The sequence below is a fragment of the Chiloscyllium plagiosum genome, unplaced genomic scaffold (assembly GCF_037043375.1).
Source record: "Chiloscyllium plagiosum isolate Xiang-an unplaced genomic scaffold, Cpla_swu_hap1 HiC_scaffold_5, whole genome shotgun sequence".
NCBI classification, from domain to species: domain Eukaryota; kingdom Metazoa; phylum Chordata; class Chondrichthyes; order Orectolobiformes; family Hemiscylliidae; genus Chiloscyllium; species Chiloscyllium plagiosum.
Genome location: NW_028270143.1, coordinates 54,793,632 through 54,820,621, shown reverse-complemented (window position 1 = coordinate 54,820,621; position 26,990 = coordinate 54,793,632). Strand labels below are relative to the sequence as shown.

The 26,990-nt window shown below is 42.3% G+C and overlaps 1 protein-coding gene across 3 annotated transcripts in view; it reads left to right on the top strand.

Annotated features, from left to right (window-relative positions):
- tmem245 (transmembrane protein 245) overlaps positions 1-22,495 on the top strand; it is a 120,326-nt gene extending 97,831 nt beyond the window's left edge. For all 3 annotated transcript variants that reach the window (XM_043690057.2, XM_087987175.1, XM_043690056.2), the window contains 2 exons: positions 4,648-4,842; positions 20,400-22,495. In XM_043690057.2, the coding sequence (XP_043545992.2) occupies positions 4,648-4,842; positions 20,400-20,445 (241 nt within the window). In that variant the 3' untranslated portion in view covers positions 20,446-22,495. The remainder of the gene's footprint in view (positions 1-4,647; positions 4,843-20,399) is intronic.
- Positions 22,496-26,990: the final 4,495 nt, after the last annotated feature.

Here is a 26,990-nt window from a genome sequence, read left to right as displayed (position 1 = left end):
TTTGATAATCCCAAGCCCTTCCTGGAAAACCACCTGAGTATTTCACAAGGACTCCACTGAGGCGGCCATCTTCAAATTGAAAAGTGTTGAGCCAATCTTGGTGAATCTTTCTCAACCAATTCCACCCCATTAAATGTGAGTCTGAGCCTTTTACTATCATCAGTGTTAATGACACCAACTGCTCCTTGTAGGAGACCAGAACCAAAGTCATATCCTTAATCTGCAACAGTTCTCCAGTGTGTGTTCTCAGTCTGGTTGAGGCCTTGAGCAAACCAAGGGTTAGAGTCCTGAGTGGATCTTGTTAAAGACCAATTCTGCAAATGCAGATACAGCTGCATCAGTATCGACCTCCAAGGGAATTGGGTGGCCATATAACAAAATTAATTTTAATCAGTTCCGATTTGGATTTCGCTAAGCAATTTAATTGTCCCAATCCACATGTAGAGGGTCTTTCCAGGGTGTGAACTCTGAGTACCAGCCTATGAGTTTTCTTACTCGAGTCAGACCTTGTAGGACTCCTTTGCTGTCTCAAGTCCGCATACCAGCAGCAGATACATTCAAAGTTTGAGAGATTTGTAGCTCGGGTGCTCGTTGTTGTGGTTCTGTTTGCTGAGCTGGGAATTTGTGTTGCAGACATTTCGTCCCCTGTCTAGGTGACATCCTCAGTGCTTGGGAGCCTCCTGTGAAGCGCTTCTGTGATCTTTCCTCCGGCATTTGTAGTGGTTTGAATCTGCCGCTTCTGGTTGTCAGTTCCAGCTGTCCGCTTGTGGTCGGTATATTGGGTCCAGATCGATGTGCTTATTGATTTGAATCTGTGGATGAGTGCCATGCCTCTAGGAATTCCAAGCAACATGAATTCGACTGGGACAACAGTACTATTATAGGACAAGCCAAACAGAGAACAGCCAGGGAATTCCTAGAGGCATGGCACTCATCCACAGATTCAATCAATAAGCACATCGATCTGGACCCAAAATACCGACCACTGCAATGGACAGCTGGAACTGACAACCGGAAGTGGCAGATTCAAACCACTACAAGTTCCGGTGGAAAGATCACAGAAGCGCTTCACAGGAGACTCCCAAGCACTGAAGATGTCACCTGGACAGGGGACGAAATGTCTGCAACACAAATTCCCAGCTCGGCGAACAGAACCACAACAGCAGATACGTTGGCTTGTTCGCCCAGATCCTGAAGAGCTGTTTAGTCACTTGGCCAAGGCTCTACTTTGTTGTGGCGTTCTGCTGTGGGCTGGCCAAGGGTCCCACTACTCAGGGTATGCCCTGCGTGAGGCTCTGCGATTGCCTACACTCAAATGGTGTTCTCCAAGCTCAGTCGGGCAAGTGAGGAAGTCCACTTCCTCTGGGATGTCCTGTAGCTCCTGTGTTCAATTTGCCACCTTCTCTAATGATGAAGCCAATTGTAGTGCCTGATTGAAGTCCATTTGGACTTCAGCTCATGAATGCTTTTGCATGGTTATGTCATTAATCCCACATACCAAATGGTGTCTCAGCATCTCATTCAGGGTTGACCCAAAATCACATGCCTCTGCCAGTTGTCTCAACCTCGTTAAAAATCCCAATATGGATTCCGCCAGGTCAGAGGTCATGTGATGTCGGGTTGTAGTCCAGCAGAGTTGTTTGAGATCATAATCCTTCGGAGCGGTGTTCCTTTGTCAGTGTCCTTCATCTGATGAAGGAGTAGCGCTCCCAAAGCTTGTGATTTCGATTGAACCTGTTGGACTGTAGCCTGACGTCGTGTGACTTCTGACTTTATCCACCCCAGTCCAATACCGGCCCCTTCACACCCTGGTTCTCTAATAGCTGAATAAAACTGATTATGTCTCAGAATTAGGAGGTTTGGGGTTGTAATATTCCTTAATCAGCTCTGTCCACTCTTGGAAGGTTTTAGTGTCTGGTGCTTCTGGGAAAGTTAGTGGGTCAATGTCATTTGCCTGGGGAAAAATATCCCATTCTTTCCACGTATTGGGTCCAAATGAGTTACGCTTTCCAAATAAAGGCATGGTGCCAAAAATACTTACCCCCCCAATTGCATGATGGCTGTTGCGAGCAAATGCTCTTCAGGCACATATTTTCCCACTCCCATCACCACTAAAATAACTGCACAGAGGCCAGTATCCTGTCACCAAGTCACCTTCTGGTTATATTGGTCAGCCAGGGCTTTCCTAATTTTGCCCAGGTTAACCTCCCCAATGATGGACCTTTTGTAGTCGAGATCCACCAGGTTCTAATCACTACAGGTGCTGTCCTTGACTGACTGTGGCAGAGTCTCCTGATGGATCGTCCCCCCCCCCCCCCCCCCCCATCTTGACTGAACTAAGGACTTACTCCCCTTAGGCTTTGAGGCAGCCATTTGAATGAAGCACATGTGGTTTGTTTGCTATGTAAGCTGCTGCCATGTGTTATTGGTGTGACATTGTAGCACAACATTATACACCACTAAATTAATCTCCTTGACTGTTTATCGCTGGCAAACATAACAAACAGCCTGACTTTCTGTCTACACTAAAAAGCAAGGCAAGAAAGAAGCCTGTAAGTTCTGAATGAAGCAGGAGTACATTAAAAGGCAAGACAGATGCTGGAAACATCCAAGTAGGTGCAAAGTGAGTGAAGGCTAAGAAAGCAATCTAGGAATCAAAAATATACTTTGTTCCATTGCGTGAAATTGGTTCCTGTCCCTGCACACACAGCTGTGCAAAGCAGCATTGCAACACTGGTGGCAGTGAGTTCCAAATTGCAGTGTTGAAGTGATGAACTTTATAATAGGTGAGTCTGAAATGTGGGCTGTGGTGATGTAGTGAGGCTGGCGCTTGTCAGATGTCAACCTCTGTGCAGAGTTGCTGGTGTTCACTGCCAATGAAGCATGCCCTGAGATGTTAAGGAATGCTGGCTAAGATGGTGGCCCAGAGAAGAAGCTGTCCAGTTTCTCTTTGCTACCTGGTGAAATAGCAGTGAATGCTTCTCAAAATTTTAGATAAGGTAAAACAGGTTTCAAATCCACTAAGATCGTTTCTCAGTACCATGAGTAACAAATAATTAATTAATGCCTTATTGAATTCTCATAAGTGGAACTCTGTTGTACAACTTGTGAAAAATCTTTATTTCATCCTTTGGGTGGCTCTAATATTTTCTATTTGTCTTGAGATTATGGAAGCTTTTGAAGAAGGCTATTTCTTATATTGCATCATTAGTTTTCTGAAGGTGGTGTTGATGGGCTGCCCACTTAAATTTCTGTGTGCAGCAATTCAGTACCATTATAGCCTGTTAATGACATTGCTTTGAGAATGGACAAACATTTAAACCGGACCAGGTAAGGATGGCAGATTTCCTTCACCAAAAGGTTACTTATGATCTAATTAGAATTTTATAGTAATTAGTAGATTTGCATTTACTTCCACTGAAACCAGATCTTTTCTACTAAAATAAGATTCTCAACTGAATGCTGGAATTCATATTCTTCATCTCTGGGTTATGAGTCTAAACCTATGGATTACTCAACCAAACAAATGCAGTGTCCTGATGGTAGTTAATTTGTTGCTGCTGACGTTATGGTTATTACCAAATGCATGCAAACTACATTTAGTTTTATTCATTAAATTTGGGGAACATTTCACATAAGCTTGTATCCATTTCATCCGTGAGATATGTTGGGGCTTAGAATGAGGGAGAACAAGTTAAAGTGTGGAAGAACCAGTTCTGGAGTCTTGGTATCCAAGTTTCCATGTGGGTACCTAACACTGCCTCTCAGGGGTGGGCAAGAGCTAGGAGTTCCCTGATCGAGATGCAATGTGTTTTTGTCTTCTCTTTCAGTTTTGATAGGTCAGAATACGAGCTGTACCAACTAGCATGCAAGTAAACTCGTTTATTTCTGTATGTTCTTGATCTGTCCTCCATGAAGATACCAAACATTAGGGGCTATGACACAGCCCTTTTTCAATACATTCTTCCTACTGAAACTGAGAGAATTTGAATTATAAGACCGTAGAGTGCAATGCATGTTATCACCCAGTGTCTTGTAAAACATTGCTTTTCTGATGTTGAATTGCATACAGAGATCTACAATTGTAACGTAAGGGGCTAAACCCTGTTCCCAAGTCCTCTTTTGCAGTTAGTGTATGGAGAGGTTCATGTCTACAGAGTATCTGCAGGCATTGAAACCTCAATCTGCTTGGACACTGGCTCTGTAAATAGATGCATCGTTATATACAGTTAGAGAAAAAAAATAGCCTAATATAGACAGTAGAAATGAAAACCCGACTGTTTTTCCTGGCAATAATTGAAGGAGAAACTGAGCGTATACAGCAAGATGAAAAGTTGAATGAATAATGTTGAGATGTGGACTGAGGAGAAGGAGCTTAAAATCTGATAGGTTTGTCTGGAGAATAAATGCTAACATAGGCTAGTCAGACAGAATGGCTCATTTCTGTGCTGCAGACCTTTCGTAAGTCAGTGTAATGCAGGTATGTACTCCTAAATAGATGTTGTTTGCCTTTACAAAGAACAAAGGTCCATGACATTATAAAAGCACTGCCCCAATTAGTCAACTAAATGATTGCAATAATTGGCATTGATTTTCTTTTTCAAACATATTATTTAAATATCCTAAGGCAGCTTTTTCTTTTCACAGGGGTGGTCATCCATATCTCACTGGTTTAGCAGTGGCTGGAGGAGCTTACTACCTTGGGCTAGAAGGTGCAATCATTGGACCCATCCTATTATGCATACTTGTAGTTGCCTCGAACATATACAGTGCTATGTTGATGAGTCCTTCAACTGCATTGCCAACTCCTTCACAGTCTCCTTGGCCTTTGCAAATACGTCGGTAAGTTTTTGCAAGAATTTTCACCAAATCAGTCTGTTAATTTTCCTGCATTGGTAGAACTTGGACAATATAGAAATGTTTATTGAAGTATATTACTTCAAATTTATATAAGATAAAACTGCATATGATAGAAATCTGAAACAAAAAATCAAATTACTGGAGAAACTCAGCAGGTCTGGCAGCATCTGTGGGATTTCAACTTAGAGTCATAGAGCTATACAGCATGGAAACACACTCTTCAGTCCAACTCGTCCATGCCGATGTACTAAATTGATCTAGTCCTATTTGCCAGCATATGACCCAATTCCCTCTAATCCCTTCCAAATCATTTAAAAGGCATGTATTTAAATGTTCTAATTGTACTAGACTCAACTACTTCCTCTGGCAGCTCATTCCATACACGTTTCCACCCTCTGCATTAAAAAGTTGCCCCTTAAGTCCCCTTTAAATCTTACCCCACTCACCTTAAACCTATGACCTTTAGTTTTGGACTCCCCTATTCCGGGGAAAAGACCGTGGCTATTCACCCTATCCATGCCCCTCATAATTTTATAAAACTCTAAGATCAGTGCCCAGCCTATTCAGCCGCTCACTGTAGCTCAAACCCTTCAACCCTGCCAACATGCTTGTAAATCTTTTCTGAATCCTTTCAAGTTTCATAACATCATAAGAGCAAGGAGACCAGAATTGCACGCAGCATTCCAGTAGTCACCTAACCAATATCCTGTAGAGCTGCAACATGACCTCCCAACTCCTATACTCAATCCACTGACCAATCAAGGCAAGCATACCAAATGCTGCCTTTAGTATCCAATCTATCTGCGACTCCACTTTCAAGGAACTATGAACCTGCACTCCAATGTCTCTTTGTTCAGCAACATTACTCAAGAGCTTACCATTAAGTGTATAAATCCTGCCTTTGTTTTGCCTTCCCAAAATGCAGCACCTCATATTTATCTAAATTAAACTCCATCTGCCACTTCTCAGCTCATTGGCCTATCTGATCAAGGTCTCTTTGTACTCCAAGGTAATCTTCTTCTCTGTCCACTGCCCCTCAATTTTGGTGTTATATGGAAACTTCCCAACCTTCTGTATTCTCATCCAAATTATTTATATAAATGACAAAAAACAGTGGACCCAGCATCGGTCCTTGTGACACCCTGCTGAACACATGCCTCCAGTCTGAAGAGCAACCCTCGACTACAATCCTCTGTCTCAGACCTTTGAGCCAGCTCTGTATCCAAATGGCTAGTTCTTCCTTTATTCCACGTGGTCTAACCTTGCTAACCAGTTTACCATGAGGAACCTTGTTAAACGCCTGACTGAAGTCCATATAGATCACGTCCACCGCTTTGCCTTCATCAGTCCTCTTTGTCACTCCTTCAAAAAACTCTTATCAAGTTAGTGAGACACGATTTCCCACGCACAAAGTCATGTTGACCATCCCTAATGAGTCCTTGCCTTTCCCAATACGTGTCAATCCTGTCCCCCAGGATTCCCTTCAACAACTTGCCCACTGCTGATGTCAGGCTCACTGATGTGTAGTTCCCTGGCTTTTTCTTACCATTTTTCTTAAAATAGTGGCACTATGTTAGTCAACCTCCAGTCTCCCGGCACCTCACCTGTGGCTATCAAAGATACAAATCTCTCAACAAGTTGCCCAACAATGACTTACCCAGCTTTATACGAAGTTCTAGAATAAACCTGATCAGGTCCCGGGGATTTATTCACCTTTATGCTTTTTAAGATGTCCAGCACCACCACCTCTGTATTATGGACATTTTTTAAGATGTCACTATTAATTTCCTCATGTCTTCTATTTTCCATATCCTTCTTCTCAACTGTAAACAGTGATACGAAATAGTATTTTCCCCCTTCGCCTGCAGTTTTCGGTACTTACATTGTTAAATAGTTATCAATTCTCTGTAAGCACTTGGAAAATACTGATCCCTTTCCGTACATCTGCCATCCATCTGTATCTTCACATTGTTCATGTCCTTTCTGCATACCGCCAGCGTCTTTGTTTCTCCTCTGCACCCATAATGGTACTCATCCCCTCCCTAACAGAGCATCCTCCCTCCTGTACCCCAATAAGGCTGACCTTTCACCACCCAACTCCTAACAATGATGGAATTGAGTGTTGTGTGGGATTGCAGGCTGTGACTGAACATTGTTGACGGGGAGGCTAAGCAGTGTTGGAGGTGATGGGTCACTTAAAAACAAAAGTCAGCAAATTGAAACCATACCTCAGAGTGTGTCTTAACTTCACAGCAAATAAAGTACATGGCCTCACAGTAACTGTGCTTTAACACTCGGAGCTTTGATACTAGGCCTGCCGAGCTTGACCCAGGACTGAAAAGTACAAAGGCTCCAGCACTAATAAGAGATGGGGTTTGTTTAATCATTGTAAGTGGCATGCAGCTTCACTTGGTTACTGACTGAAAAATCTGAACTATTTTTATAAATGTTCAATGTGTGTTTTAAATTGAAAGTGAAATTGCATCAGTAGAGAGCAAATTCAGGATGGGTATGATGGGGAATTAATTCAATGGAAGATAAATGGACGTTGAATTCCACCCTTTGTTGAAAGCTGACTTTTTGCTAGATAACAAAAGAACAGCACTGAATAAAGTGAATTAGGTCTTACCAGGTATATTGATCAGACTAAAATTTCAGGGTTTAAATGGGCACCACTGCAGTTTCATAATCCCTTTGCAATCCATTCTCAATAATTTGTCTGCAACTGTATAAAACGCCACAAGGAAAAGCTCATGAAATAAAAGGGACAGTAGCAATGTGTATACAAAATTGGCTCAGTAATGAGAAACAAAGTAATGATAAATCTATGTTTTTCAATCTTGAGGATTTGCCATGGAGTTGCCCAATGGTCATTATTCAGAATCTTGCTGACGTACATTAACGATCCAAACTTTGGTTTGCAGGGGACAAGTTCTAAGATTTGGATAATATGAACATTTGAAGCATTGTAACCTCAAGGACAGTGTAAAGCTCCAAAAGGACATAAGCAAGTTAGTGGACTTGGCAATAAGATGAATTCAGTGCGGAGAAGTGATCTAATCTGTTTTGGTAGGAAGAATGTGCACACTAATGTCAGGATTAGAGTGTTGCTGGAAAAGCACAGCAGGCCAGGCAGCATTCGAGGAGCAGGAAATAAACGTTTCGGGCAAAAGCGCTTCATCAGGAATGAGGCTGGAAGCCTCGGGGGTGGAGAGATAAATGGGAGGGGTTGGGGAGAAGGCAGTTGAGAGTGCAAGAGGTGGATGGAGGTGGGGGTAAAGGTGAAAGGTCAGAAAGGAGGGTGGAGCGGATAGGTGGGAAAGAAGATTGATAGGTGGGACAAGTCATGAGGATGGTGCTGAGCTGGAAGGTTGGAACTGTGGTAAGGTGGGGGGAGGGGAAATGAGAAACTGGTAAACTCCACATTGATGCCATGGTGTTGGAGGGTCCCAAGGCAGAAGATGAGGCGTTCTTCCTCTGGGCGTCAGGTAGTGATGGAGTGGTGATGGAAGCGGCCCAGGACCTACATGTCCTCGACAGAGTGGGAGGGGGTGTTGAAATGTTCAGCCACGGAGCGGTGGGGTTGATTGGTGCAGGTGTCCCAGAGTAATCTCTGAGGTGCTCTGCGAGAAGGCATCCAGTCTCCCCAATGTGCAGGAGACCACATCAGGAGCAATGGATACGATAAATGACATTTCTGGAAGTGCGGTGAAACTTTGATGGATGTGGAAGGCTCCTTTCGGGTCTTAGGTGGAAGTAAAGGGAGGGGGGAGGGGGTAGGGGGGTAGGAATGGGCGCAGGTTTTGCAATTCCTGCGGTGGCAGGGGAGGTGCTAGGAGGGGAAGGTGGGTTGTTGGGGGGTGTGGACCTGACCAGATAGTCACGGAGGGAACAGTCTCTGTGGAAAGCGGATGGGGCGGGGAGGGAAATATCTTCCCGGTGGTGGGGTCCGTTTGAAGGTGGCGGAAATGTTGGCGGATGGTGCAATTTATGCTGAGGTTGGTGGGTTGGAAGGTGAATACTGGGGGTTCTGTCCTTGTTGTGGTTGGAAGGGTAGGATTCGAGGGCAAAGGTGCAGGACGTGAATGAGATGCATTGGAGGGCATCATCAATCACGTGGGAGGGGGAAATTTAGTCTTTAAAGAAGGAGGACATCTAGTGCATTTTGTGGTGGAACTGGTCCTCCTGGGAGCAGATGCAATGGAGGCAGAGAAATTGGGAATACAGGATAGCATTTTTTGCAGGAGGTAGATGGGAGGAGGTGTAATTGTGTCTGTGGGAGTAGGTGGGTTTGTAACAAAATGTCAGTGTTGAGTCGATCATCATTGTTACAGATTGAGAGGCCCAGAAAGTGGAGGGAGATGTCAGAGATGGTCCAGGTGAATTTAAGGTCAGGGTGGAATGTGGTGGTGAAGTTGATGAACTGTTCAGCCTCCTCTTGGGAGCATGGGGTGGTGCTGATGCACTCATCAATGTAGTGGAGGTAAAAGTGGGGAGTGGTGCCAGTGTAAGTACAGAAGATGGACTGTTCCACATTGCTGACAAAGAGACAGGCATAGCTGGGGCCCATGCATGTGCCCATGACTACCCCTTTCAGCTGGAGGAAATGGGAGGATTGATGGGAGAAATTATTGAGGGTGAGAACCAGTTCAGCCAAACGAATGTGTGTGTCAGTGGAAGGGTATAGTCACGCTTGTGGATCTTAGAAGGTAGAATCGGGCGGTGCGGGGTTCTTGAACTGAGGTTGGAAGCTGTGGGTAGGAGATCCCCTGGGTTGATGAGGTTGTGTATGGTCTGGGAGATGATGGTTTGGTGATGGGGTGGTGAGGTCATGTTCGAGGGGTGGTAGGAGGAGGTGTCTTCAAGTTGGCGCCTGGTTTCAGCAGTGTTGAGGTCAGTGTACCGAACTACCACCACTTTGGTGCACTGGTAGTCATCTTCACTATTCATCTTCACTCAAACAACCTTGGTGTTGTCAGAACATTTGTTTAAAATTCCCCTATATTTTCATCTGTTATGTATGTACAGGGTATATAACAAATAATAAGGGTCCCCCTTTACAGATCTTTGTGGTACACTGCTGGGCACCACTATGATCATTTGTATCCTATCACTAGGCAAGTTTCTGACTCATCATGCCATGTTTCCCTCAATTCCATGTGTTTTAATCTTCTCAATCAGTCTCCCATATGGAGCCTTGACAAAAGCTTTGCTAAATTCCACATAAAGTACATCAATTCCACATAAACTACATCAACTGAACTTTCCTGATTGCCACATTTGATCACATTTTCAAAAAAATTCTAACAAATTTATTTGGCATGACCTCCCTCTGATAAAGCGAGGCTGACTGTCCCTAATTAACACGTGCCTTTCCAAGTTGGTATTAATTTGCTCCTTCAGAATTTTATCCAGTAATTTTTCTACCACTGATGTGAGATTTGCCGGTCTGTAATTTCCTGGTTCATCTCTATCACCTCTTTTAGAAAAGTGGAAAAGCATTATCCATCCACCAGTCCCCTGTCGTCAGACAAGAATCAAAAATTTGTGTTAGAGTCCCTGCCATTCCGTGCCTCACCTCCCAGAGTAGTCTGGGATTATCCGGGCCATGGGATTTGTCTGTTTTTAAGCCTGTTAGCGTCCCCAGTATCTCCCCATTTCCTTTGACAAAATGTGCAAGTTCCTCACAGTCCCTTTTCCTGAATTCCATACCAATGTTCCCCTTTTCCAAAGTGAAGACCAAAGAGAAGTATTCATTCAACCCCCTTCCAATGTCCTGCAGCTTCACACACAGGTTGGCTCTTGGTCCCTAATGGGCCCTACCCTTTCCCTGGTTAACCTCTTCACTTTAATATATTTATAAAATATCTTGGGATTTTCCTTAAACCTATTACCTCTCGAATGCTAAACGAGTGCTCTAACATTTGAGCTAATTCCCCTCCAACTACCTCTCGCATGCTAAGCGATTTGGTAGAACTGGACCAGCGCAGGGTTCCCAGACACAGACTGTGGATGGGAGATCTCCTTAATTGATGAGGTTGTGGATGGTCTAGGAGATGATGATTTGGTGATAGGAGATGAGGTCATGGTCGAGGGGACAGTAGGAGGAGGTGTCCACGAATGTAGAGGTTGGTGTGCCAAATACCACTGCACCCCCTCTTGTCTGCAATTTGATGGTGAGTTTGGGGTTGGAGTGAAGGGTGCAAAGTTGGAGTGGATGAAGGGGGTGGACACGTTGAGGTGGTCAGTGTCATAGTGGCAGTTGGAAATGAAGAGATCAGCACAGGGTGTCTGGGTAGATGGGGTATGTTGGAGGTGGGAGAAGGGGTCTTCGGATGGTGGATAAGAGTCCTGATGGAAAAAGTAAGCACGGAAGAGGCTGAAGAAGTGTTCGATGTGTATGAAATGTGGATTCTCCTCAGATGCTGCCTGACCGGCTATGCTTTTCTAGCACCACACTCTTCGACTCTGATCTCCAGCATCTCCGTCCTCACTTTCTCCTATCCTCCCTCAACCTGCTCACAAGACCATAAATTAGAAACTTCAGTTATGAGGATAAATTGGAGAAGTGGAGACTGTTCTCCATAGGACAGTTAGGCCAGGCCTATTGAGTTTGCTCTGCCATTTAATCATGGCTGATATGTTTCTCAACCTCATTCTCCCGCTTTCTCCCCGTAACCCTTGATTACCTTGATACTCAGGAATCCTTCTATCTCAATCTTAAATATGCTGAACGACCTGGCCTCCACAGCCTTCTGTGGCAATGAATTCTATAGAGTTACCAGTCTCTGCTGAATAAGTTTCTCTTTATCTCATTCTAAAACGTCTTCCCTTTATTGTAAGGCTGTGCCCTCAGGTCCTAGTCTCTGCTACCAATGGCAACATCTTCCTAACGTCAACTCTGTCCAGGTCATTCAGTATTCTGTATGTTTCAATTAGATCTCTCCTTCCCTCCCCCACATTCTTCTAAACTGCATTGAGTGTAAAGGCAGAGTCCTCAAATGTTCCTCATATATGTTAAGCTTTTCATTTCTGGGACCTGTGAACCTCCTCTGAACACACTCCAGGGCCAGTACATCCTTCCTGAGATATGGGGCCCAAAACTGCACACATTACTCAAAATGTGGTCTCACCAGAGCCTTATAGACTCTCAGAAGTACATTCAAGACTATTGAGATGAATGACAGTGTTGTATTTGCCTTCCTACCTGTTGACCCGACCTCAACTTGAGAGAATCCTGGACTAAAACTCTCAAGTATCTTTACACTTCAGACTTCTGAATTTTCTCCCCATTTAGAAAATAGTCCATGCCTCTATTCCTCCTACAAATGTGCATGACTCGCACTTTCCCACGTTGTACTCCATTTGCCATTTCTTTGCCCACTCTTCTAACCTGTCCAGATCATTCTGCAGCATCCCCGTCTCCTCTCTGCTACCTGTCCATCTTTCTATCTTTGTATCATCTGCAAACTTCCTGAAGAAGGGCTCATGCCCAAAACGTCGATTCTCCTGCTCCTTGGATGCTGCCTGACCTGCTGCGTTTTACCAGCAACACATTTTTCAGCTCATCTGCAAACTTAACCAGAATGCCCTCAGTTCCTTCATCTAGATCGTTAATGTATCAAGTGAAAACATGGACCCTTGTAGAATAACATTGGTCGCTGGCTGCCATCCTGAGAAGAACCCTTTTAGCCCCACACTCTGCTTTCTGCCAGACAGCCAAGCTTCTATCTATGCTCACACTTTGCCTCTAACACCACGGCCTCTCGTCTTACTCAGTAGCCTCCTGTGTGGCACCTTGTCAAAGGCCTTCTTGAAGTCTAAGTAGATAACATGCATTGGCTCTCCTTGGTCTAACTTGCCCATTAATTCTTCAAAGAATTCTAGCAGATTTGTCAGACATGACTCCACCTTTATGAAACCATGCTGACTTTGCCCTAGTTTACCAAACACTTCCAAGTATTCAGAAATCTCATCCTTCACAATGGATTCTAGGATCTTCCCCACGGCTGAGGTCATGCTAATCAGTCTGTAATTTTTGTCTTTTCCCTTGCACCCTTTTTAAGTAGAGATGTCATTTTAGCGATTTTTTTTTTCCAGTCCTCTAGACCCCTCCCTCATTCTAGCGATTCCTGAAAGGTCACCATTGACCCTTCTACTTCTTCAGTTCTCTCCCTTCGAACTCTGGGGCACAGTTCATCTGGTCCAGTTAATTTATCCACCTTCAGGCCATTCAGTTTTTCCAGCACCAGCTCCTTGATGATGGCCACCATACTTAGTTCTGCCCCCCTCACTCTCTTGAATTTTTGGCCTATTACTCATGTCTTCCACTGTGAAGACTGATGCAAAGTAATTATGCAGTTCCTCAGCCATCTCTTTGTTCCCCACAGCTACTTTTCCAGTATCATTTTCCAGCATCCCAATGTCCAATTTTCCCTCTTTTTTTATTTTTGCCCTTTATGTCTAAAGAAACTCTTACAGTCTTCCTTTATATTACTGGCTAGCTTACCCTCATATTTAATCTTCTCCCTCCTTATTTCTTTTTTTGTTGCCCTCTGTTGGTCTTTGTAAGCTTCTCAATTCTGAATCCCACTGCCTTTTGCCACATGATATGCTTTCTGTTTTGCTTTTATGCTATCCCTGATTTCCCTCGTCAGCCATGGTTGCCTTATCCTCCCTGTACCATATTGCTTTTTCCTTAGGATGATTCTCTGCTGTGTCTCCCAAATTACTCCCAGAAAGTCCTGCCATTGCTGTTCCAGTGTCTTTCCTGAGAGGTTCATCTCCCAATCAATTCTACCCAGCTCATCCCTCATGCCCCTGTAGTTGCCTTATTCAGCTGTAATACCATTACCTCTGATTCTATCTTCTCCCTCTCAAATTGCAGAGTAAATTTAATCATATTATGATCACTGCCTCCGAAGGATTCCTTCATCTTATCAAGTCTGCCTCATTATACAACACTAAATCCAGTATTGCCTGTTCCCTAGTGGGCTCCACCACAAACTGCTTCAAAAAGCCATCTCATAGACATTGCACAAATTCATTTTCTTTCAGTCTACTACCAACCTGATTTTCCCGATCCACCTGTATATTGAAATCGCCCATGATAACTGTAACTTTGCCTTTCCTACACACCTTTTCTGTCTCCTGGTATATCTTGTGCCCCAGCTCCTGACTATGTTTGGAGGCCTGTACATAACTCCAACTATGTTTTTTTAGCCTTTGCAGTTCCTCAATTCTACACCATCTAACCCTACTTAGTTTCTTACTATTGATTTAATTTCACTTCGTACTAATAAGGTGACCTGAACCCCTCTGCCCACCTGCCAATCTTTTCAATAGGATATATATCTTTGAATATTCAGCTCCTAATCCTGATTGCCTTCAACCATGTCTCCATGATGTCCACCATGACATACCTGCCAATTTTGATCTGCACCACAAACTCATTTACTTAATTCCTTATACTGTGTGCATTCAGATATAATACCTTCAGTCCTTTATTAATCATCCCTCTTCTCATTGTCACTCATTTGTCCAGTGCGCTTGAAGTTTAATTGCTGACCCTTTCCATACATTCTGCCCTATTTGTGTCTGTGCTAGAGATTTTAATAACTACCTGAGTTCTGTACTCTTACCTCCTGTATTTCGGGTTTTCTGATTTCTTTCATAAAGTTATAAGGGAGATGTGGAGGTTATTTCGGAAGCACTTGCTGATAATCTGGACAGGTTTGACCCACTGAGGCAAGGAAGTGATGGTAAGTTGAAAGAACCTTGGTGTGACAAGTGATGTGGAACATCCAGTCCAGAGGAAGAATGAAGCTTGCTTAAGGTTGAGGAGGCAAGGATGGGACAGGGCTCTAGAGAGTTACAAAGCAGCCAGTAAGGAACTGAAGAATGGACTTAGGAAAGCGAGAAGAGGGCATGAAAAAGCTTTAGCAGGTTGGATTAAGGAAAACCCTAAGGTGTTCTGCATTTACGTAAAGAACAAGAGGATGGCCAGAGTGAAGATAGGGCCTGTCAGAGATAGTGGAGGGAACTCTCGCCTGGAGTCAGAGGAGGTTGGTGAGGTCCTTAATGAATACTTTTCTTCAGTATTCACTACCAAGAAGGACCTTAACTTTTGAGGACAGCATGAAACAAGGTGGTATGCTTGGACAGGTTGATGTTAAGAAGGAGGATGTGCTGAAAATTTTGAAAATCAAAAGGGTAGATAAATCCTCTGGGCCAGACAGGCTATAGCCTATATTACTACAGGAAGTGAGGGGAGAGATTGCTGCGCCTTTGGTGATGATTTTTATATCTCATTGTCCACTGGAGTAGTACCAGATGATTGGAGGATGGCAAATGTTATTTCCTTGTTCAAGAAAGGAAATAGAGATAATCTTGGGAATTACAGACCAGTCAGTCTCACATCTGTGGTGGTTAACATTTGGAGAGGATTCTGAGAGACAGGATTTATGATTACTTGGAAAGCTATAGTTTGATTAGAGATAGTCAGCATGGCTTTTTAATGAGCAGGTTATGCCTCACAAACGTTATTGAATTATTTGAGGATGTGACAAAACACATTGAAGGTAGAGTAATGGATAAGGTGTACATGGCTTTTAGCAAGGCATTTGATAAGGTTCCCTTTGGTAGACTTATTCAAAGTAAGGAGGTATGGGATACAAGGAAATGTGGCTGTCTGGATACAGAATTGACTAGTCCATAGAAGACAGTGGATGGTGGTAGATGAAAAGAATTCAGCCTGGAACTTGGTGACCAGTGGTGTTCCGCAGGGATCTGTTCTGGGGCCTCTGCTCTTACGACTTTTATAAATGACTTGAATGAGGAAGTGGAAGGGTTGGTAAGTTTGCCGATGACACAAAGGTTGGGGAGTGGTAGATAATGTGGAGGCCTGTTGCAGGTGAACAATGGGCCATTGACGGGATGCAGAACTGAGCTAATAAGTGGAAAAGTGTGAAGTCATCTACAGTGGAAGATTTAATTTGAATGCAGAATACAGGGTTAAAGGCAGGATTCTTGGCAGTGGGAAGGAACAGAGAGATCTTGGTTCCATGTCCATAGATCCTTCAAAGTTGCATCCAAGTTGATAGAGTTGTCAAGAAGGCATATGGTGTATTGGTTTTTGTTAGCAGGGGATTAAGATTCAGAGCTGTTAGGTTATGCTGTAGCTCTATAGAGCCTGGGATGGATCACACTTAAATTATTGTGTTCTGTTCTGGTTGCCTTATTGTAAGGAGGATGTGGAAGCTTTAGAGAGGGTGCAGAGGAGATTTACCAGGATTCTGCCTGGACTGGAACCCATGTCTCATGAAGAAAGGTTGAGGGAGCTCAGACTTTTCTCTTTGGAGCAAAGAAAGATGAGAGGTGACTTGCTTGAGGTGTACAAGATGGTGAGAGGCGTAGATAGAGTGAATAGTCAGAGAGTTTTTCCCAGGGCAGAAATAGCTATCACGAGAGAGCATAATTTTAAGGTGATTGGAGGAAGGTTTAGAGATGTCAGAGGTAGATTCTTTACAAAGAGAGTAGTGGGTGCATGGAATGCATTGCCAGTAGTGATGGTAAAGTAAGATACATTAGGGACATTTAGTGACCCTTGGATAGGCGCATGGAAGATGGTAGGTACAATGAAGAATATGTAGGTTAGTCTGATCTTTAGAGTAGGATGAAAGGTCGGCACAACATCAAGGGCCGAAGGGCATGTACTGTTAAATGAGCCCTCTCTCTTCCCCACCCTTCTCCCCTCTCCTCTCCGCACCCCACCGCCTCCCAAACCTTATTTAGTTTAAAGCCCTGTCCAGAAACCTATTATGCAATTTGCCAGGACTCTGGTCCCAGCACAGTTCAGATGAAGGCATTCTCATCGGAACAGGTCCCTTCTTTCCCAATACTGGTGCCAAATTCCCACGAATTCAAACCCATTTCTTCTGCACCAATCTCAGCCGTGCATTTACCTGTTAAATCTTATTGACTCTGTGCCAATTAACCCTTGGCTCAGGTAGTAATCCAGAGATTATCACCTTTTTGGTTCTCCTTGGAGGTGAAGAGATCTGAAGGAAGTTTTTAAAATTGAGAGATTTGGATAGAGTAAATAGAGAGGAACTGTTTCTACTTGTAAAGGGACTAAGAACACCAGGACACAAATTTGAAGTGATTTTCAAATGCGATGTGGGAAGAAGCGTATTGATAAAATGGTTTGAGTCTGGAATGCACTGCCTGGAAATATGATGGAAGCAGGTTAAATTAATGCATTCAAGAGAATATATAATAATTTAGATAGAAACAATGTGCAACAGTATGAGAGAAAATGCAGGTTAATGGCATTACTTCGTAATGCTTGTTAGAGAGTTTGTGCAGACGTGATGGGTCGAATGACCTCTTGCTGCATCAGGACAATTCTGAGAGTCTGTAACAAATCACTTCGTAAATACTATAAGCCTGTTCTCCAAGTATGTTGAGCATGTCATGCTGTCAGTCCTGGTATTTGCCAGATATGAGGATTATACAGAAACTTCTGTCCTGAAAAAGAAACAATTTGCTTGATATTTACAATTCCAGGATAAGGCTTGTTTACAGTAATAAAAGGGAAGGAATTGTTCTATTGAATTAAACAGATTTTCAGTGTACTGTAAGCCTCAATCATCTGATCATAATTGCTGAATTTGGCCATAGCAAGAAATCTGTTACCTATTTCATTTTGGGTAAAATAAAGATGCACAAATAATTTTAAAATTTTATTTGAGTAATAGGAATGAATGAAAATAGGGAAGGATGCTTATAATTGATCTCTATAATAATGAATATTCATGTTCTTAAAAATGCTGCATCTGTATGTACATTGTGCCTTGTATTTCTTCGTGTTACTTCCTAGCAGCAGGGCTTACTGTTACTTTCCAGGTGTCAATGTACAAACATTTGCTTTACTGTCTTTTGACAGAATTCTTATGTAACTTTCACTTGCTGCCTCCTCGATTTCCACACTTAGAACCCACGTGAATCTATATAAAGTAAAAAGTTGTTCATAAAGAATAGCAATGTATTAATTATATTTGTGTCTAAGATTTATTAAAGTCACTGCGCATATACATCCTGTTAGCGAGTTTTGAGAAGATTTGTAGCTCAGGTTGAGGTTCTGGATGTAGATTTGCTCACTGAGCTGGAAGGTTCATTTTTAGATGTTTTGTCACCATGCTAGGTAACATGTTCAGTGAGCCTCCAAATGAAGCACTGTGGTGTAGCCCACTTTCTATTTATATCCTCGAGTTTCTTTGGGTTAGTGGCATCATTTCCTATGGTGACGTCATTTCCTGTTCTTTTCACGGGGGGTTGGTAAATGGGATCCAAGTCAATGTGTTTGTTAGAGCTCCAACCAGAACGTGGTAAGTGGATGGAGGTTGGGGGGGAGGGGGGGAGTGACGGTGATCGGTCGGAGGGGAAGATGGAGCAGATAGGTGGGAAGGAAGATGGACAGGTAGGACAATTCAAGTGGGCAGTGCTGAGTTGGAGTGTTGGATCTGGGATGAGGTAGGGGGAGGAGAGATGAGGAAACTGGTGCAATCGTTATTGGTGCTGTATGGTTGGAGGATCCCAAGGCAGAAGATGAGGTGTTCTTCCTCCAGGCGTCGGGTGGCTTGAATTTGGTGGTCTGGGAGGGGAGATGACGAAACTGGTGAAATTGGCTGGGGGAAGAACGTCTCATCTTCTGCCTTGGGGCCCTCCAACCACACTGTATCTATTTCAATTTCACCATCTTCCTCAAATCCCCCCCCATCTTATCACAGATCCAACCCTCCAACTCAATACCGCCCTCTTGAACTGTCCTACCTGTCCATCTTCCTTCCCATCAATCCGCTCCACCCTATCACCGTCACCCACCACCTTCATCCACCTATTGCTTTCCAAGTTACCTTCCCTCTTCCCAGCCCCTTCTATTTATCTGTCAGTCCCAATTAATCCCCCATTCCTAATGAAGAGCTTATGCCTGAAATATTGACCCACCTCAGAGATGCTGCCTGACTTGCTTTGCTTTTCCAGCACCACACTTTTTGACATGTTTAACCATTGCCTAGACTCCTGTACTTCATTTGTCCTGGTCCTTGTGTTTCACATTATTTCTATCCTGTGTGCAGATGTTGAACCTGCTTCTGTATATTGCTAATCTTGATACTACTACTCTCCTTTGCTGGACTCCTGGATCATTAGATATTGGCTCATGGTTGACTGTACTCTTGATTAAATACTTTGTTTTCCAGAAGTGCTCCTACTGATACCCTGCTTTTCACACAGTTCCTTCATTCAATTCCATTTCTTGCAATGTCTCCAAACAAGTGCTTAGAGTTAAATAATTAAATCTAGGCAAGACGTAAAATTGAGTTAACCTGAGTTAATGAGAGCAGCATGACGGCTCAGTGATTAGCACTGCTGCCTCACAGTACCAGGGATCTGGGTTCGATTCCAGCCTCAGGCAACTGTATGGAGTTTGCACACTCTTCCCGTGTCTGCACGGATTTCCTCCCACAGTCCAAAGATGTGCAGGTTAGGTGAATTGGCCATGTTAAATTGCCCATGGTGTTCAGGGATGTGTAGGCTAGATGCATTAGTCAGGGGAAATGCAGTGCAGTAGGGTAGGTGAATGGGTCAGTGTGGACTTATTGGGCCAAATGACCTGTTTCCACAATGTAGGGGTTATACAATGATTCCATTATGTTTTAGAACATTTCGAAAACCACTAAAGACACCAAATAGAACATTTCCAGGGTCAATTTGTGATTCCATTGTAACTGACTTGATCCAATGATGGTTGCACTTTAGATTTTTTGAAAAGTTCACTTGTGGGCTGTGAGCATTACTGGTTGGTCTGCATTTATTGACTGTCCCTAATTGCCCTTGAAGGTGGTGGTGAGCTGCCTTCCTGAACCACTGCAGACCATATTATGTGGATTGAACCTTAGGGATTTTGACCCTACTTCAGTGAAGGAACAGCAATATATTTCCAAGTCAAGATGATGAGTGGCTTGGAGGAGCTCCCAAATATTAGTTGTTCTTGTCCTTCTAGATGGAAATGGTTGTGGGTTTGGAAGGTGCTGTGTAAAGAATTTCAGTGTATTTCTGCAGTGCATCTGCTGCTACTGAGCATCCATGGTGGAGGGAGTGGATGTAGTGCCAATTAAATAAGCTGCTTTGTCTAGAACAGTGTCAAGCTGCTTGAGTGTTGTTGGAGCTGCACTCATCCAGACAAGTGAGGTTATTCCATCACACTTGTGCCTTGTAGATGGTGGACAGGCTTTGGGGAGCCAGGAGATGAGTTACTTGCCAGAGTAACTTCGCATATAGAACACACTGATCCCACATTTTGCACACGTTGTTCTATAAAAGAAATTGAAGTACATAAACAATTTTTTTTTTTCTGGAAAGGTTTCTCTTTCCACAGGAATTTAAAAGAAACTGTTCAAAATAATAGCTGAAAAATATTGGTTAATGCAGTTGATCTGTTGATAGCTATTGTTTCTTGTTTGTTTTTTTTGTTTCAGGCCATTTGAGGATAATCCTGAGGAAGCGAAACCTGGTACTGAATGACTAAATACACTTCCCACATTAGTCAGAGCTTGTTGGCTAATGGATCTGCTGCTTCCTGCACTGAATTTCACAGTTGTGGCCTTCCTGTACACTCCAAAGATGAATATTGCATTAGCTCATACTATGTTGGAAAATTACTCCTCACTTATTTGGACGGTTAATGTAACTCCCAAGGATACAGCCTAGCTTTTGGGAGGTAGAAGATTCATTATTCCTGGACGTAAGATAAATTATAAATGATCAACAACTGCAGTTCCACATTTGACTGCAAGAAAGTTTGAAGTGATGTTTTTCTAATCTTATGTATGTTCTAAGGATATTTCAGATGACTTTCATTCTCATGGGCTGATCTGAAACAGAATTGTGCAGCTGCTAAAATAAAAAGTTGTATGGCTTTGTTTTTGCAGTTTAAATTGTGAGGCACAAGAAGCAGTTAGTGTATTTTCAGATGATCTAATTGGGTCTTAAAAATTGCACAGTTAAACTCTTTAATCTCCCCTGTCCCCATTTGGAAATCAGAAAATTCCCATATTGGGCTAGGTGCATTTGAGATGCAACTGTAACCTTAATTTGTGGAGTTACTACCCCATTTGAGCATGGAATTTACAAAAGCTTTTTGGTTTTATTTTAGGTTGTTATAGTTTTCTCATCTTGGTATTCTCTCCTGAGTCCCAAGTGTCCTGTCATTGTGAGGTTTTTGTAGATGCCATAGGTTCAAACTCCTGGATGCTGTTCTTGACTTGGTGGCAGAAAATCAACCAGATCTACACCTGAACATGCATTATCTTTTTCAATTTTATCTGAGGTCACTTACTATATATTTGAAATCACTGTATTTATGATCAATTCAATATGGATGTAAATCTTATTTTTATTATTGCATAATATTGCCATACATTCAGGCTTGTCGCTCAGTTAAAACTACTATTATATATGCTAATTGAATGTTGTTAAAATTGTATAACATAGAGAGTCTTTGCTTTCTTATTTCTGTGTTTGGCAGAAAAGCAAATTCATGCAGATGTCTATAATAAATTGGACTATGTCCAGACTTTTCAAAGCAGGATTGTGAATTTAACAGTCTGGTGCCAGCTTTTGTGTTCAAAGCGAAGACTTCAGGCAGTGGCAGCACTATTAAGTAAACTCTCAAAACATTAGTCAATAGAGACTGAGATTAGAAATTCTGGAAGTTGTCCACCTCCAGAAGTATGTTAGGATAGGGTTCCTAAAATGTAACCCAAATTCCAGGAGGGCTCATGTGAACAGTAGGAACTACTTGGGTCCTGACTGTATAGAGTGTGGAGGATTTCAGCATGTTTTCCTTGCTGCTCAATGGGGGTAAAGTATAGGGAGAGGCTGGGATCTCGCCATAACTGCCAATCAATACAAAAAATAATCTGGGTTTTTCTTCATTCTGCTACTTTCTAAATAACAACAATCAGTCAGTTAAATCTACAACCACTTGGATGTGACACATAACATCTCCATTGAGCATTTGTTTAACAAGCATGCATTGTTCATAATCTGTACAACAATCCTGTACACTGGACAGCACCTCCAAGCTTCCTAGGCAAGCCCAGAATTCCACCAATGTCATTTCCAAGATTGGCATTGCAGTAATGGAGGGGCAGGTGTTTGCATATGGTAGAATAACCATTTGACACCCTACCCTCTTAGAAATTCTAAGAGGCCAAACAGGAGAGACTACTGTTGGAAAGCAGATTGGCCTGAAATTCTTCGCTTCACAAAAGGTCACTGGCATTGATTTCATGTAAAACCAGTGTGAAATATCTGGGTGCATACCCTTGAGTAAATTACAAGACCTGTTTTTACAAGAACAGCTTTATTTTTTAAAGCTGTTCAAATATATTAAACTGAAACCCAATTCTATTGTAACAATACGAAAAATTGTTAGTTCTAGATCTGCCTTGAAACAGTTACTAATTTTAAGTTATATTAAACTTTTGGGAAAGATGTACATTGAAATTTTGATCCTTCTGTAAAAGTCTATAAAAGATTTCTTCCATAAATATTGTGAAGTACCAACAAACACATTAGAGTCCATTTTTAAAACAAAAAGTACTGTGATTATACATAGGTAAATGCTTAATCTTTTTACCACAATGCCACATTTTAGTAGAGACCGATCACAAAATGTTTGTAGAGAAAAGTCTTTTTCAGAGGATTGAAGAGTGCCTTATTTCAAAGAGGTGACCTAAGGTTGAGATGAAAAATCAAATGGCAAAGATTGGTGACTTTTTAATTTTTTTTTGTTTTTAAATACTAACAGATGAATGTTTGTGCAATGTTCAGTATATCAGTGTGCTTATTTGTTTCTTCCTCGTCTTTAATCTTCAGGGATTATACTTGGAAAATTATTCATGGCCTTAAACCTTAGAAAATATAATCATTTGGTAGTCCAGAACTTGTGTACATTCCCAGCAATACTTGTTGCCAAAGCTTTGCAATGGAGAATACACAGTTAATGATAACTGAGTTTTAGCTTCTTTATTAATTTGTCGAATGTGGGGTTTGCTGACCAACCAGCATTTATTGTTGATCCCTAAACGCCCAGAAGGCAGTTAAAAAAGTCAACCACATTGCTGGTCTGCAGTCACATGTAGGCCAGACCAATGTAAAGGCAGCAGTTTCCTTCCCTTAAAGGGAAACATGTTTTTCCAACAATCAACAAAGGTTTCTTGGTCGTCATTAGACTCAATTTTTATGTTTCATTTGTTGGGATTGAAACCTGGGTCCCCAGAACTTTGCCTGCTTTCTGGATAAATAGTCCAACAATAATACCACTAGGCTATCACCTCCCCCTTGCTGAATTGAAGCAGGTGCAGTGTGTGTTCATGTTCTTTCTGTCTACAAAACATGTGTGTGCTACCATATGTAGCTTGTAGCAAGAATGAGTAATATGGCATACGAATTTGTGCTGCTGTGTTGCTAGGTATGTAAGCCGTACATCCCAAATACTGACTGACTGTATCAAACGTCATATGCCTTTAGCTGTTCACAAAAAACGATGTACTAACTGCACCTAATCAATCCATGCTTGTAAAATTCCAAACAGTGTCCAATGTTAAATGTAATTCCACAATTGGATATTTGCTAGATAATTTGTGCAGTGAATTGTGTTTGCAACCAATTTAGGATTGCAGATTGTTTCCTTTTTCACAGAGAACATGAAGACACACTGCACCCACTTCAACTCAGCAAAGGGGAGGTGATGACCTAATGGTAGGCTATTGATCCAGAAACCCAGTAAGAGAATTGTATCATTCACGGATGCACAAGGCTATACTTTGGGGCATCAGGAAAGAGGGAAACCAAGTTTGTACTGGTAAAACTTTTCAAAATTCTGTTAGCACACTTACTGCATAGTCAAATTTTTTTGACTACTCTTTAAGGTTAAGGTTATGGGGTCGACTATTACATGGATACTATTTTTGAGGGGCTGAAATTTATGTCTGTCAAAATTCATAACCTATCATTAGCAGAAGCCTAATTGATCTCTAAATGAATTAAGGAAAGAAATGAATTATGGTAATTCTGAAAACCTGGAGCGGAACCCAACAGCCAGAGGGCTGGAAGACCGGGTGTGGAGTGGGACAACCAGCAGATTGGAAAATGGAGTGGGATGTGACAACCGGCACTGACTCAAACATTGATCTGTATCTGTGAAGATCCAGGGGTGACTTTTACATGAGATATGGAAAATTCCAGGTTAGTTAGCCAAAGATAGGGGGCCGACTTTTACGTGAGATGGACTATTACTACATATGGTAGTCATGGATGTTTGATTTATACATTTACTAATTTTGTTGTTTTGGTTTTACAACTCAGCTGTCTAAAACCATTTATTAATTCTATTCCAACTTATTTAGGTATACTATCCCTCCCTCTCTTAGCAGTGGTTTATGTTTATCAGATTGTTCAGAATGTTACTAACATTCTAAATTGTTAGAGCAGCTAATACTGTTTAGTTGTGATAGAGGTAAAAAGTACTAGTTTTCTCAGCCACCACCTGGTTCCAACTTTAAAATGTATTTCGCTTGGTCTGCGATGGTGATTTAATTTACAGAAATATAATCTGAGGTAACAAGTTTTATATCTCCTGTTGTTGGAGCAACTCCATTCTATCATAAAATTACTGTTTTTGAGTATTCATACAGCTTCCCTTGGACATATTTCATTCAGATGCAGCTGCTTGCAATATAATAGTTCTAGAACCTGATGAATCTTAATTTAAAACCAGCAACACAAGATTTATCCCATGCAGTAAACTGTAAAAATTGGAGTGGCTAAGAACTATGTGAAGTAAAAATTAACAACTTTATTCTTAAAGTATAACAGAATAATTAACTAACAACTATTTACAATTCCTTCCTCTAACTTATCTTTACCTTCCTTTCTACCGTGGGCGGCACGGTGACAGTGGTTAGCACTGCTGCCTCATAGCGCCAGAATCATAGAGCTGTACAGCATGGAACCAGACCCTTCGGTCCAACCCATCCATGCCGACTAGATATCCCAACCCAATCTAGTCCCACTTGCCAGCACCCAGCCCATATCCCTCCAAACCTTTCCTATTCATATATCCATCCAAATTCCTCTTAAATGTTGCAATTGTACCAGCCTCCTCCACTTCCTCTGGCAGCTCATTCCATACGTGTACCACCCTCTGCGTGAAAAAGTTGCCCCTTAGGTCTAGTTTATATCTTTTCTCTCTCACCCTAAACCTATGCCCTCTAGTTCTGGACTCCCCAACCCCAGGGAAAATACTTTGTCTATTTATCCTATCCATGCCCCTCTTAATTTTGTAAACCTCTATCAGGTCTCCCCTCAGTCTCCGACGCTCGAGGGAAAACAGCCCCAGCCTCTTCCTGTAGCTCAGAACCTCCAACCCTGGCAACATCCTTGTAAATTTTTTCTGAACCCTTTCAAGTTTCACAACATCTTTCAGAGACCCGGGTTCAATTCTCGCCTTATGCAACTGTCTGTGTGGAGTTTGCACATTCTCCCCGTGTCTGCGTGGGTTTCCTCCGGGTGCCCTGGTTTCCTCCCACAGTCCAAAGGTGTGCAGGTTAGGTGAATTGGCCATGCTAAATTGCCCATAGTGTTAGGTGAAGGGGTAAATGTAGGGGAATGGGTCTGGGTCTGTGTGGACTTGTTGGGCCGAAGGGCCTGTTTCCACACTAAGTAATCTAAAAGAAAAAATCTAAAAAAGAAATAATACTCGTGATAAAACTCCCAATTAAGATTTACACAAAATTCCAAATTTTAAAACCAGCCAGCAGTCAACTCTTCTCTTTACCTTTGGCTCTCCAGGTCAGTGTTGAGGTTTTTCTCTGTGTAAACTCCTTCTCCAGACAGGTACCTCTCGAGTTCTGATAGTGGTGTTGTGGTAGTTCTCCTCCCAACTGTTTGATTTTCCCCAGTCTTATACCCCAAAGTATCAGATTGTCTCATTGGCCTTTAAGATTGTCATTATACTCATTTCAAGCTTGATTGGAGTTTGATATTTTCGGGGGGTATAATTTAAACTGGCCTAATTCGAATCAGTTTTGTCGTTTCCAGGCAACTAGCTACTCTAGTAGCTGGAGCATATGTTTCATTGTGTCTTATTGAGAACACTTGGTGCTGTCACTGCTAGCTTTTACTCTCTTAAAGGTATAGTACACCCACATCTTCAGAACAGTATGCAGGTAACTTATTTTTGCTTGGAAAATTTACATTGGTCCAAAGTTTTCAATGTTTGCAAAATTTTAGGATATGAAAAATTAGCTTCATTCATACATTTTGTTTTATTGTAAAATAAATATTATCAAATCATAAAATGTAAAGCATGTCCAATACTTGCTCTTCAATTGACTTGTTTTCTCTGGCTTTGAGATCTGTGACTAAACCGATACTTTGTAGAACATTATTAATACTGAAATTTACACTTTAAAATAATGAATTTGATGTGCCATATCTGAGTACATTTCACACTTCAAGCATTTGGATGATATGCAGCAGACATTTAATAGTACTGGAGAATTACCACCAGTGGTCCTTTTGCAAGTCCTCCAAAACCGGGGTTGTTTCAACAGCAACAGCCTCTCTCAGCTAAAATTCTCAACATTGAAGTGTTAATCACTCAAAACACGTTCTGTCCAACAGAGCCAGTCATTCTTTTACCTATTAGCAGACTCCCAAAGCAGCTACTCCTCAGAACTCAATTGCACAAGGAAATGCACTAGTGAGCAACAGAATTGTTGTAGGGCTGTCCTCAAACATCTGGCGCATGGATAGGGTTAATCGACGTTTCGGGCATAAGCCCTTCTTCAGGAATGAGGAGGGTGTGTCAAGCAGCCTAAGATAAAAGGTAGGGAGGAGGGACTTGGGGGAGGGGCATTGGGAATGCGATAGGTGAAAGGAAGTTAAGGTGAGGGTGATAGGCTGGAGAGGGGGTAGGGGCGGAGAGGTCGGGAAGAAGATTGCAGGTCAAGAAGGCAGTGCTGAGTCTGAGGGCTGGGACTGAGAAAAGGTGGGGGGTG